This window comes from Scyliorhinus canicula, chromosome 11 (genome assembly GCF_902713615.1).
Source record: "Scyliorhinus canicula chromosome 11, sScyCan1.1, whole genome shotgun sequence".
Taxonomy (NCBI): domain Eukaryota; kingdom Metazoa; phylum Chordata; class Chondrichthyes; order Carcharhiniformes; family Scyliorhinidae; genus Scyliorhinus; species Scyliorhinus canicula.
The window spans coordinates 94,467,803-94,482,954 of record NC_052156.1 but is presented as its reverse complement, the minus strand read 5'-3'; the positions used below and the strand labels follow the sequence as shown (position 1 = coordinate 94,482,954).

Below are 15,152 nucleotides of genomic sequence, written 5' to 3'. Positions count from 1 at the left end.
CTCCCTCCCGCTCTCCCATTCCTCCTCTCAAACTCTGTAATTGGTTATTTTGTGACCTGGTTGGTATAGGTATACACCCTGCTGGTGTAAGTGGTGGACCTGGGCGGTTTTGCTCATGTGTTGTTGTGACTTTTGCAGGAGGCCCTGGAAGCCTGTCAGACTCGTATCTCCAAGATGGAGCTGCAACAGCAGCAGCAACAAGTGGTCCAGTTGGAGGGTCTGGAGAATGGGACGGCCCGGACCTTACTGGGCAAACTGATCAATGTGCTCCTGGCAGTGATGGCCGTACTCCTGGTCTTTGTGTCAACGCTGACTAACTGCCTGCTGCCGCTGATGAAGACACGAAGCAGGACCTTCAGCACTTTGTTTTTTCTGATCTTCCTGGGTATGACTTGGAGGAACTGGCAGCTGATCAGTGGCTATGTTGGGTGACCCGTCCTGTCTCTCACAGGGCACCTCGGCCTGAGGCACGCAGGAAAAGGACTTTGGAGACTGAGTGGATTTGTTTACAAATGAAACAGACATCTTTTTGTTTCCTAACACTGATAGTGTTTGAAGATTGAATTGAATTGGGTGATGATTTGTGTAATGAATGTCTGTGTGAACTCCTCCAGAACAGGTACAGACTGAGTGAGGAGAGGCAGACAGAAGTGTTAAGAGTTTGATGGTTCAATACTAACCCTCCTCGATCTCCAAATCTCTCTCTCGGGGGAGGAGGGAAACAATAACAAAATTGCCTAAAATTTAGTGCACAGCGTACTTTGTTTATTTTTAAAGAATATTTTATTTGACTTGGCCCTGAATGCAATCTTGTGAAGATTCTTACTGTGAAAAAATGAGCACATTCAACCTTCCAGGAAATGGATTCAGGGTTTTTATTTTGTTTGGATTTTACAAACTCTTTACAATGATCTGTATTGAAAGACTCCACACTCTGGGACAAACTTGAATTGTGCAGGTCACTGCCTCCACCAAGCCTGGCTAAACGGGGATGGCAAGTCCTGTGGATGACAGTGCCATCATTACCCGGGGATCCAACAGGCCCCTCCTTCCTGCCTTGAAAGTTAATAGCCCCCCTCCACGCCATCTCAGTGCCTCCAGCTCCGCCTTCCCCCCCCTCGACCAACTCGGCGCATCCCAGAGCCGCCCCCCCCCCCCAATCCCCGGGCATCCCAGCCCCCCCCCCCCCCCCCCCCCCGCCCCGAGCCCATCTCCGGGCATCCCGGTCCTCCCAGCTTTATCCAAGCTGCACAGCCCATCTCAATGCATCCCCCACGCCAGCCCATCCTAGTTCCATCCAAGCCACAGGGATTGACATATTTGGAGACTGTAACACTCGAAAGAGCCTCAATGGTTTCACACTGCTATGCAGCTAAATGTCATTTTTGGCAAACAAATTTGTTTTTTAATTTAAGTAGCCACATAGTGTTTTAGTAATTTAAATGAAATAATTGATAATCAAGGTGACACCAGCCCCACTCAAAAACCAGCCCCCTCTTGCCAAGTCCAACCGCTCCAGGGAGACCCCTCAGACCAAACCCAGCTCCTTTTCGGCGAGCCCAGGCCATCTTTTCGCTGGTATTAAGCTACTCAGTGTCATTATAGATCTCTCCCCTCCATTTCCTTCAAGTGTAGTGGAAGATTCTTGATTGATTCTGTGCGGATATGGGCATTGCTGGGAGTTAGGGTTAGGATTTTGTTCACATCTTTTGCTGCAAGGCTTCCTAATTTTCAAATAGTAAGAGGCCACTCCAGATCGTTCTTTGCTGCCTGTGGTCAGTGACATTAACAGTCCGGCGGGCCCAATCTGAGGGTCGGCGGGCCCAATCTGAGGGTCGGCGGGCCCAATCTGTGGGTCGGCGGGCCCAATCTGAGGGTTGGCGGGCCCAGCCTGGGGGTCGGCGGGCCCAGTCTGGGGGTCGGCGGGCCCAATCTGAGGGTCGGCGGGACCAGTCTGGGGTCGGCGGGCCCAGCCTGGGGGTCGGCGAGTCCAGCCTGGGGGTCGGCGGGACCAGTCTGGTGGTCGGCGGGCCCTCTCTGGGGGTCGGCGAGTCTAGCCTGGGGGTCGGCAGGCCCTCTCTGGGGGTCAGCGGGACCAGTCTGGGGGTCGGCGGGCCCAGCCTGGGGGTCGGCGGGCCCTCTCTGGGGGTCGGCTGGGCCCTCTCTGGGCGTCGGCCCTGTGTTACGGCGGGGATATTTGGTTGTGGGCTACCATCTATTTCTTATGCTATTGGATGAAACCTGGTGATGAGGCATCATGGGTAAACTGTGATTCCTCCAGGAAAGAGTTTGAAAGAGGAAAAGGGCGGCACTGACACACTGGTAGCACTCCAACCTTTAAGAGACCGTATGGTAGAATATATACACTTTCAGAATGCTCTATCAGCAGGAAATGCAAAACAACAAACTTGATCCTGAGCATAGCTCCTGCAGCGATAGTCCCCGTTTTCCAGTCGCTCAGGTTGCAGTGGTTTACTTTCTGTGTGAATGGAGGACTGTCCCAGCCTTGTACAGGAGCAGCTCAGCCTCAGTATAACAGGTGTGAACAGGGCTGGGAGATATCAAAGTGACCCAATGGAATTAAAAGTGTAGGTTAGTTTACAAGTGCTCTTCACTCTCTCTCCCCCACCCACCTAATGACATTCATATCTTGCTAATTGTTGCAGGTAGTCCACTGCAGATATTGTACTGTACTGAAATAAAGACTCCTACTGTTAATAGGTTTGCCTTTCATTACTGCTTTTCGTATGATGACTGGGGAGAGAGTCTCACTATACTTTTGAAATATCACACCGTGTGTGACGGGGAATGGTGTCTCAGTGTATAATTACACAATATCACTGTGTGTGACGGGGAATGGTGTCTGTGTATAATTACACAATATCACTGTGTGTGACGGGGAATGGTGTCTGTATAATTACACAATATCACACCGTGTGTGACAGGGAATGGTGTCTCAGTGTATAATTACACAATATCACTGTGTGTGATGGGGAATGGTGTCCCAGTGTATAATTACACAATATCACTGTGTGTGATGGGGAATGGTGTCTCAGTGTATAATTACACAATATCACACTGTGTGTGACGGGGAATAGTGTCTCAGTGTATAATTACACAATATCACACTGTGTGTGATGGGGAACGGTGTCCCAGTGTATAATTACATAATATCACTGTGTGTGACGGGGAATGGTGTCCCAGTGTATAATTACACAATATCACTGTGTGTGGCGGGGAATGGTGTCTGTGTATAATTACACAATATCACACCGTGTGTGACGGGGAATGGTGTCTCAGTGTATAATTACACAATATCACACCGTGTGTGACGGGGAATGGTGTATCAGTGTATAATTACACAATATCACTGTGTGACGGGGAATGGTGTCTCAGTGTATAATTACACAATATCACACTGTGTGTGACGGGGAATGGTGTCTGTGTATAATTACACAATATCACACCGCGTGTGACGGGGAATGGTGTCTGTGTGTAATTACACAATATCACACTGTGTGTGACGGGGAATGGTGTCTGTGCGTAATTACACAATATCTCAGTGTGTGTGGCAGGGAATGGTGTCTCAGTGTATAATTACACAATATCACACTGTGTGTGATGGGGAATGGTGTCTCAGTGCATAATTACACAATATCACTGTGTGTGATGGGGAATGGTGTCTCAGTGTATAATTACACAATATCACACCGTGTGTGACGGGGAATGGTGTCTGTGTATAATTACACAATATCACACCGTGTGTGACAGGGTATGGTGTCTAGTGTATAATTACACAATATCGCACCGTGTGTGACGGGGAATGGTGTCAGTGTATAATTACACAATATCACACTGTGTGTGACGGGGAATGGTGTCCCAGTGTATAATTACACAATATCACACTGTGTGTGACGGGGAATGGTGTCTCAGTGTATAATTACACAATATCACACTGTGTGTGATGGGGAATGGTGTCTCAGTGTATAATTACACAATATCAGTGTGTGTGATTGGGAATGGTGTCCCAGTGTATAATTACACAATATCACCCTGTGTGTGATTGGGAACGGTGTCTCAGTGTATAATTACACAATATCACACCGTGTGTGACGGGGAATGGTGTCTCAGTGTATAATTATACAATATCACACTGTGTGTGATGGGGAATGGTGTCTCAGTGTATAATTACACAATATCACACCGTGTGTGACGGGGAATGGTGTCTCAGTGTATAATTACGCAATATCACCCTGTGTGTGATGAGGAATGGTGTCTCAGTGTATAATTACACTATATCACTGTGTGACGGGGAATGGTGTCCCAGTGTATAATTACACAATATCACACTGTGTGAGATGGGGAATAGTGACCCAGTGTATAATTACACAATATCACTATGTGTGACGGGGAATGGTGTCCCAGTGTATAATTACACAATATCACATTGTGTGTGACGGGGAATGGTGTCTGTGTATAATGACACTATATCACACCGCGTGACGGGGAATGGTGTCTGTATAATTACACAATATCACGCCGCGTGTGACGGGGAATGGTGTCTCTGTGTATAATTACACAATATTACACTGTGTGTGACGGGGAATGGTGTCTCAGTGTATAATTACACAATATCACACTGTGTGTGAAGGGGAATGGTGTCTCAGTGTATAATTACACAATATCACACTGTGTGATGGGAAATGGTGTCTCAGTGTATAATTACACAATATCTCTGTGTGTGGCAGGGAATGGTGTCTCAGTGTATAGTTACACAATATCACTCTGTGTGTGATGGGGAATGGTGTCTCAGTGCATAATTACACAATATCACTGTGTGTGATGGGGAATGGTGTCTCAGTGTATAATTACACAATATCACACCGTGTGTGACGGGGAATGGTGTCTATGTATAATTACACAATATCACACCGTGTGTGACAGGGTATGGTGTCTGTGTATAATTACACAATATCGCACCGTGTGTGACGGGGAATGGTGTCCCAGTGTATAATTACACAATATCACACTGTGTGTGACGGGGAATGGTGTCACAGTGTATAATTACACAATATCACACTCTGTGTGATGGGGAATGGTGTCTCAGTGTATAATTACACAATATCACACTGTGTGAGACGGGGAATGGTGTCCCAGTGTATAATTACACAATATCACACCGTGTGTGACGGGGAATGGTGTCTCAGTGTATAATTACACAATATCACACTGTGTGAGACGGGGAATGGTGTCTCAGTGTATAATTATACAATATCACACCGTGTGTGACGGGGAATGGTGTCTCAGTGTATAATTACACAATATCACACTGTGAGACGGGGAATGGTGTCTCAGTGTATAATTACACAATATCACTGTGTGAGACGGGGAATGGTGTCTCAGTGTATAATTACACAATATCACACTGTGTGAGACGGGGAATGGTGTCTCAGTGTATAATTACACAATATCACACTGTGTGAGACGGGGAATGGTGTCTCAGTGTATAATTACACAATATCACCGTGTGAGACGGGGAATGGTGTCCCAGTGTATAATTACACAATATCACACTGTGTGTGATGGGGAATGGTGCCTCAGTGTATAATTACACAATATCACACTGTGTGCGACGGGATTGGTGTGTGTATAATTACACAATATCACACTGTATGACGCGGAATGGTGTCTCAGTGTATAATTACAGAATATCACACTGTGTGACGGGGAATGGTGTCTCAGTGTATAATTACACAATATTACACTGTGTGTGACGGGGAATGGTGTCCCAGTGTATAATTACACAATATCACTGTGTGACGGGGAATGGTGTCTCAGTGTATAATTACACAATATCACACTGTGTGATGGGGAATGGTGCCTCAGTGTATAATTACACAATATCACACCGTGTGTGACGGGGAATAGTGTCTCAGTGTATAATTACACAATATCACACCGTGTGTGACGGGGAATGTTGTCTCAGTGTATAATTACACAATATCACACCGTGTGTGACGGGGAATGGTGTCTCAGTGTATAATTACACAATATCACTATGTGTGACGGGGAATGGTGTCTGTGTATAATTACACAATATCACTGTGACGGGGAATGGTGTCTCAGTGTATAATTACACAATATCACACTGTGTGACGGGGAATGGTGTCTGTGTATAATTACACAATATCACACTGTGTGTGACGGGGAATGGTGTCTGTGTATAATTACACAATATCACTGTGTGACGGGGAATGGTGTCTCAGTGTATAATTACACAATATCACACTGTGTGTGACGGGGAATGGTGTCTGTGTATAATTACACAATATCACACCGCGTGTGACGGGGAATGGTGTCTGTGTATAATTACACAATATCACACTGTGTGTGACGGGGAATGGTGTCTGTGTGTAATTACACAATATCTCAGTGTGTGTGGCAGGGAATGGTGTCTCAGTGTATAATTACACAATATCACACTGTGTGTGATGGGGAATGGTGTCTCAGTGCATAATTACACAATATCACTGTGTGTGATGGGGAATGTTGTCTCAGTGTATAATTACACAATATCACACCGTGTGTGACGGGGAATGGTGTCTGTGTGTAATTACACAATATCACACCGTGTGTGACAGGGTATGGTGTCTGTGTATAATTACACAATATCGCACCGTGTGTGACGGGGAATGGTGTCAGTGTATAATTACACAATATCACACTGTGTGTGACGGGGAATGGTGTCCCAGTGTATAATTACACAATATCACACTGTGTGTGACGGGGAATGGTGTCTCAGTGTATAATTACACACTATCACACCGTGTGTGACAGGGTATGGTGTCTGTGTATAATTACACAATATCGCACCGTGTGTGACGGGGAATGGTGTCAGTGTATAATTACACAATATCACACTGTGTGTGACGGGGAATGGTGTCCCAGTGTATAATTACACAATATCACACTGTGTGTGACGGGGAATGGTGTCTCAGTGTATAATTACACAATATCACACTGTGTGTGATGGGGAATGGTGTCTCAGTGTATAATTACACAATATCAGTGTGTGTGATTGGGAAAGGTGTCCCAGTGTATAATTACACAATATCACCCTGTGTGTGATTGGGAACGGTGTCTCAGTGTATAATTACACAATATCACACCGTGTGTGACGGGGAATGGTGTCTCAGTGTATAATTATACAATATCACACTGTGTGTGATGGGGAATGGTGTCTCAGTGTATAATTACACAATATCACACCGTGTGTGACGGGGAATGGTGTCTCAGTGTATAATTACGCAATATCACCCTGTGTGTGATGAGGAATGGTGTCTCAGTGTATAATTACACTATATCACTGTGTGACGGGGAATGGTGTCCCAGTGTATAATTACACAATATCACACTGTGTGAGATGGGGAATAGTGACCCAGTGTATAATTACACAATATCACTATGTGTGACGGGGAATGGTGTCCCAGTGTATAATTACACAATATCACATTGTGTGTGACGGGGAATGGTGTCTGTGTATAATGACACTATATCACACCGCGTGACGGGGAATGGTGTCTGTATAATTACACAATATCACGCCGCGTGTGACGGGGAATGGTGTCTCTGTGTATAATTACACAATATTACACTGTGTGTGACGGGGAATGGTGTCTCAGTGTATAATTACACAATATCACACTGTGTGTGAAGGGGAATGGTGTCTCAGTGTATAATTACACAATATCACACTGTGTGATGGGAAATGGTGTCTCAGTGTATAATTACACAATATCTCTGTGTGTGGCAGGGAATGGTGTCTCAGTGTATAGTTACACAATATCACTCTGTGTGTGATGGGGAATGGTGTCTCAGTGCATAATTACACAATATCACTGTGTGTGATGGGGAATGGTGTCTCAGTGTATAATTACACAATATCACACCGTGTGTGACGGGGAATGGTGTCTATGTATAATTACACAATATCACACCGTGTGTGACAGGGTATGGTGTCTGTGTATAATTACACAATATCGCACCGTGTGTGACGGGGAATGGTGTCCCAGTGTATAATTACACAATATCACACTGTGTGTGACGGGGAATGGTGTCACAGTGTATAATTACACAATATCACACTCTGTGTGATGGGGAATGGTGTCTCAGTGTATAATTACACAATATCACACTGTGTGAGACGGGGAATGGTGTCCCAGTGTATAATTACACAATATCACACCGTGTGTGACGGGGAATGGTGTCTCAGTGTATAATTACACAATATCACACTGTGTGAGACGGGGAATGGTGTCTCAGTGTATAATTATACAATATCACACCGTGTGTGACGGGGAATGGTGTCTCAGTGTATAATTACACAATATCACACTGTGAGACGGGGAATGGTGTCTCAGTGTATAATTACACAATATCACTGTGTGAGACGGGGAATGGTGTCTCAGTGTATAATTACACAATATCACACTGTGTGAGACGGGGAATGGTGTCTCAGTGTATAATTACACAATATCACACTGTGTGAGACGGGGAATGGTGTCTCAGTGTATAATTACACAATATCACCGTGTGAGACGGGGAATGGTGTCCCAGTGTATAATTACACAATATCACACTGTGTGTGATGGGGAATGGTGCCTCAGTGTATAATTACACAATATCACACTGTGTGCGACGGGATTGGTGTGTGTATAATTACACAATATCACACTGTATGACGCGGAATGGTGTCTCAGTGTATAATTACAGAATATCACACTGTGTGACGGGGAATGGTGTCTCAGTGTATAATTACACAATATTACACTGTGTGTGACGGGGAATGGTGTCCCAGTGTATAATTACACAATATCACTGTGTGACGGGGAATGGTGTCTCAGTGTTTAATTACACAATATCACACTGTGTGATGGGGAATGGTGCCTCAGTGTATAATTACACAATATCACACCGTGTGTGACGGGGAATAGTGTCTCAGTGTATAATTACACAATATCACACCGTGTGTGACGGGGAATGTTGTCTCAGTGTATAATTACACAATATCACACCGTGTGTGACGGGGAATGGTGTCTCAGTGTATAATTACACAATATCACTATGTGTGACGGGGAATGGTGTCTGTGTATAATTACACAATATCACTGTGACGGGGAATGTTGTCTCAGTGTATAATTACACAATATCACACTGTGTGACGGGGAATGGTGTCTGTGTATAATTACACAATATCACACTGTGTGTGACGGGGAATGGTGTCTGTGTATAATTACACAATATCACTGTGTGACGGGGAATGGTGTCTCAGTGTATAATTACACAATATCACACTGTGTGTGACGGGGAATGGTGTCTGTGTATAATTACACAATATCACACCGCGTGTGACGGGGAATGGTGTCTGTGTATAATTACACAATATCACACTGTGTGTGACGGGGAATGGTGTCTGTGTGTAATTACACAATATCTCAGTGTGTGTGGCAGGGAATGGTGTCTCAGTGTATAATTACACAATATCACACTGTGTGTGATGGGGAATGGTGTCTCAGTGCATAATTACACAATATCACTGTGTGTGATGGGGAATGTTGTCTCAGTGTATAATTACACAATATCACACCGTGTGTGACGGGGAATGGTGTCTGTGTGTAATTACACAATATCACACCGTGTGTGACAGGGTATGGTGTCTGTGTATAATTACACAATATCGCACCGTGTGTGACGGGGAATGGTGTCAGTGTATAATTACACAATATCACACTGTGTGTGACGGGGAATGGTGTCCCAGTGTATAATTACACAATATCACACTGTGTGTGACGGGGAATGGTGTCTCAGTGTATAATTACACACTATCACACTGTGTGAGACGGGGAATGGTGTCTCAGTGTATAATTACACAATATCACACTGTGTGTGACGGGGAATGGTGTCTCAGTGTATAATTACACAATATCATACTCTGTGTGATGGGGAATGGTGTCTCAGTGTATAATTACACAATATCACACTGTGTGAGACGGGGAATGGTGTCCCAGTGTATAATTACACAATATGACACCATGTGTGACGGGGAATGGTGTCTCAGTGTATAATTACACAATATCACACTGTGTGAGACGGGGAATGGTGTCTCAGTGTATAATTACACAATATCACACTGTGTGAGGCGGGGAATGGTGTCTCAGTGTATAATTGCACAATATCACACTGTGTGAGACGGGGAATGGTGTCTCAGTGTATAATTATACAATATCACACCGTGTGTGACGGGGAATGGTGTCTCAGTGTATAATTACACAATATCACACTGTGTGAGACGGGGAATGGTGTCTCAGTGTATAATTACACAATATCACTGTGTGAGACGGGGAATGGTGTCTCAGTGTATAATTACACAATATCACACTGTGTGAGACGGGGAATGGTGTCTCAGTGTATAATTACACAATATCACACTGTGTGAGACGGGGAATGGTGTCTCAGTGTATAATTACACAATATCACCGTGTGAGACGGGGAATGGTGTCCCAGTGTATAATTACACAATATCACACTGTGTGTGATGGGGAATGGTGTCTCAGTGTATAATTACACAATATCACACTGTGTGTGATGGGGAATGGTGCCTCAGTGTATAATTACACAATATCACACTGTGTGCGACGGGAATGGTGTGTGTATAATTACACAATATCATACTGTGTGACGCGGAATGGTGTCTCAGTGTATAATTACAGAATATCACACTGTGTGACGGGGAATGGTGTCTCAGTGTATAATTACACAATATCACACTGTGTGTGACGGGGAATGGTGTCCCAGTGTATAATTACACAATATCACTGTGTGACGGGGAATGGTGTCTCAGTGTATAATTACACAATATCACACTGTGTGATGGGGAATGGTGTCTCATTGTATAATTACACAATATCGCACCGTGTGTGACGGGGAATGGTGTCTCAGTGTATAATTACACAATATCACACCGTGTGTGACGGGGAATGGTGTCTCAGTGTATAATTACACAATATCACACCGTGTGTGACGGGGAATGGTGTCTCAGTGTATAATTACACAATATCACTATGTGTGACGGGGAATGGTGTCTGTGTATAATTACACAATATCACTGTGTGACGGGGAATGGTGTCTCAGTGTAAAATTACACAATTTCACACTGTGTGACGGGGAATGGTGTCTGTGTATAATTACACAATATCACACTGTGTGTGACGGGGAATGGTGTCTGTGCATAATTACACAATATCACTGTGTGACGGGGAATGGTGTCTCAGTGTATAATTACACAATATCACACTGTGTGTGACGGGGAATGGTGTCTGTGTATAATTACACAATATCACACCGCGTGTGACGGGGAATGGTGTCTGTGTGTAATTACACAATATCTCAGTGTGTGTGTCAGGGAATGGTTTCTCAGTGTCTAATTGCACAATATCACACTGTGTGTGATGGGGAATGGTCTCTCAGTGCATAATTACACAATATCACTGTGTGTGATGGGGAATGGTGTCTCAGTGTATAATTACACAATATCACACCGTGTGTGACGGGGAATGGTGTCTGTGTATAATTACACAATATCACACCGTGTGTGACAGGGTATGGTGTCTGTGTATAATTACAAAATATCGCACCGTGTGTGACGGGGAATGGTGTCAGTGTATAATTACACAATATCACACCGTGTGTGACAGGGTATGGTGTCTGTGTATAATTACACAATATCACACTGTGTGTGACGGGGAATGGTGTCCCAGTGTATAATTACACAATATCACACTGTGTGAGACGGGGAATGGTGTCTCAGTGTATAATTACACAATATCACACTGTGTGTGACGGGGAATGGTGCCTCAGTGCATAATTACACAATATCACTGTGTGTGATGGGGAATGTTGTCTCAGTGTATAATTACACAATATCACACCGTGTGTGACGGGGAATGGTGTCTGTGTGTAATTACACAATATCACACCGTGTGTGACAGGGTATGGTGTCTGTGTATAATTACACAATATCGCACCGTGTGTGACGGGGAATGGTGTCTCAGTGTATAATTACACAATATCACACTGTGTGAGACGGGGAATGGTGTCTCAGTGTATAATTACACAATATCACTGTGTGAGACGGGGAATGGTGTCTCAGTGTATAATTACACAATATCACACTGTGTGAGACGGGGAATGGTGTCTCAGTGTATAATTACACAATATCACACTGTGTGAGACGGGGAATGGTGTCTCAGTGTATAATTACACAATATCACACTGTGTGTGATGGGGAATGGTGTCTCAGTGTATAATTACACAATATCACACTGTGTGTGATGGGGAATGGTGCCTCAGTGTATAATTACACAATATCACACTGTGTGCGACGGGAATGGTGTGTGTATAATTACACAATATCATACTGTGTGACGCGGAATGGTGTCTCAGTGTATAATTACAGAATATCACACTGTGTGACGGGGAATGGTGTCTCAGTGTATAATTACACAATATCACACTGTGTGTGACGGGGAATGGTGTCCCAGTGTATAATTACACAATATCACTGTGTGACGGGGAATGGTGTCTCAGTGTATAATTACACAATATCACACTGTGTGATGGGGAATGGTGTCTCATTGTATAATTACACAATATCGCACCGTGTGTGACGGGGAATGGTGTCTCAGTGTATAATTACACAATATCACACCGTGTGTGACGGGGAATGGTGTCTCAGTGTATAATTACACAATATCACACCGTGTGTGACGGGGAATGGTGTCTCAGTGTATAATTACACAATATCACTATGTGTGACGGGGAATGGTGTCTGTGTATAATTACACAATATCACTGTGTGACGGGGAATGGTGTCTCAGTGTAAAATTACACAATTTCACACTGTGTGACGGGGAATGGTTTCTGTGTATAATTACACAATATCACACTGTGTGTGACGGGGAATGGTGTCTGTGCATAATTACACAATATCACTGTGTGACGGGGAATGGTGTCTCAGTGTATAATTACACAATATCACACTGTGTGTGACGGGGAATGGTGTCTGTGTATAATTACACAATATCACACCGCGTGTGACGGGGAATGGTGTCTGTGTATAATTACACAATATCGCACCGTGTGTGATGGGGAATGGTCTCTCAGTGCATAATTACACAATATCACTGTGTGTGATGGGGAATGGTGTCTCAGTGTATAATTACACAATATCACACCGTGTGTGACGGGGAATGGTGTCTGTGTATAATTACACAATATCACACCGTGTGTGACAGGGTATGGTGTCTGTGTATAATTACACAATATCGCACCGTGTGTGACGGGGAATGGTGTCAGTGTATAATTACACAATATCACACCGTGTGTGACAGGGTATGGTGTCTGTGTATAATTACACAATATCACACTGTGTGTGACGGGGAATGGTGTCCCAGTGTATAATTACACAATATCACACTGTGTGAGACGGGGAATGGTGTCTCAGTGTATAATTACACAATATCACACTGTGTGTGACGGGGAATGGTGCCTCAGTGCATAATTACACAATATCACTGTGTGTGATGGGGAATGTTGTCTCAGTGTATAATTACACAATATCACACCGTGTGTGACGGGGAATGGTGTCTGTGTGTAATTACACAATATCACACCGTGTGTGACAGGGTATGGTGTCTGTGTATAATTACACAATATCGCACCGTGTGTGACGGGGAATGGTGTCAGTGTATAATTACACAATATCACACTGTGTGTGACGGGGAATGGTGTCCCAGTGTATAATTACACAATATCACACTGTGTGTGACGGGGAATGGTGTCTCAGTGTATAATTACACAATATCACACTGTGTGAGACGGGGAATGGTGTCTCAGTGTATAATTACACAATATCACACTGTGTGTGACGGGGAATGGTGTCTCAGTGTATAATTACACAATATCATACTCTGTGTGATGGGGAATGGTGTCTCAGTGTATAATTACACAATATCACACTGTGTGAGACGGGGAATGGTGTCCCAGTGTATAATTACACAATATGACACCATGTGTGACGGGGAATGGTGTCTCAGTGTATAATTACACAATATCACACTGTGTGAGACGGGGAATGGTGTCTCAGTGTATAATTACACAATATCACTGTGTGAGACGGGGAATGGTGTCTCAGTGTATAATTACACAATATCACACTGTGTGAGACGGGGAATGGTGTCTCAGTGTATAATTACACAATATCACACTGTGTGTGACGGGGAATGGTGTCTCAGTGTATAATTGCACAATATCACACTGTGTGAGACGGGGAATGGTGTCTCAGTGTATAATTATACAATATCACACCGTGTGTGACGGGGAATGGTGTCTCAGTGTATAATTACACAATATCACACTGTGTGAGACGGGGAATGGTGTCTCAGTGTATAATTACACAATATCACACTGTGTGAGACGGGGAATGGTGTCTCAGTGTATAATTACACAATATCACCGTGTGAGACGGGGAATGGTGTACCAGTGTATATTTACACAATATCACACTGGTTGTGATGGGGAATGGTGTCTCAGTGTATAATTACACAATATCACACTGTGTGTGATGGTGTAGCCATGCTGGCCACGCAAAATGGACACTGAGCCAAAGTAAAATGGAAGACAGAAGGAAAAGCCTGTTTAGTGAGAGCAGACAGTCTGCTCTCAACTAATTAGCATTTTGCAAGCAGCAAACCAGTTTCTGGCCAGGTGCAAGATCTCCAAGCCAAAGGTGTTAATGGCAAAGCGCTTAGCATTCTGATGAGGCAGCCCAGATCCAGGCACGAACAATGGCAACATTTCCATCTCAATGTAACACTTAATTGGTTGCGCAGACAGGATGGCACCAGAGTAACGAATATCGAAACCACCCCCCAACACCGAGGAAGGCCCTCGCATTGGAGGATTTCGAAGGTAACCGTTTGGAAACGCTCCAATCGGTACCGAAAGGTAGAGCCCGCCTAGAAGGGGGCAAGGACATTAGAGAGGGGTATAAAGGCAAATTCCCCACATAGCCCGGTCTGTTAAACCCGTGCTCC

At 44.3% G+C, this 15,152-nt stretch overlaps 1 protein-coding gene across 2 annotated transcripts in view; it reads left to right on the top strand.

The window, feature by feature from the left end:
- The window catches only part of LOC119973201 (transmembrane and coiled-coil domains protein 1-like), an 85,119-nt gene extending 83,972 nt beyond the window's left edge, over nucleotides 1-1,147 (top strand). For both annotated transcript variants that reach the window (XM_038810853.1, XM_038810854.1), the window contains exon 4: nucleotides 139-1,147. In XM_038810853.1, the coding sequence (XP_038666781.1) occupies nucleotides 139-432 (294 nt within the window). In that variant the 3' untranslated portion in view covers nucleotides 433-1,147. The remainder of the gene's footprint in view (nucleotides 1-138) is intronic.
- Nucleotides 1,148-15,152: the final 14,005 nt, after the last annotated feature.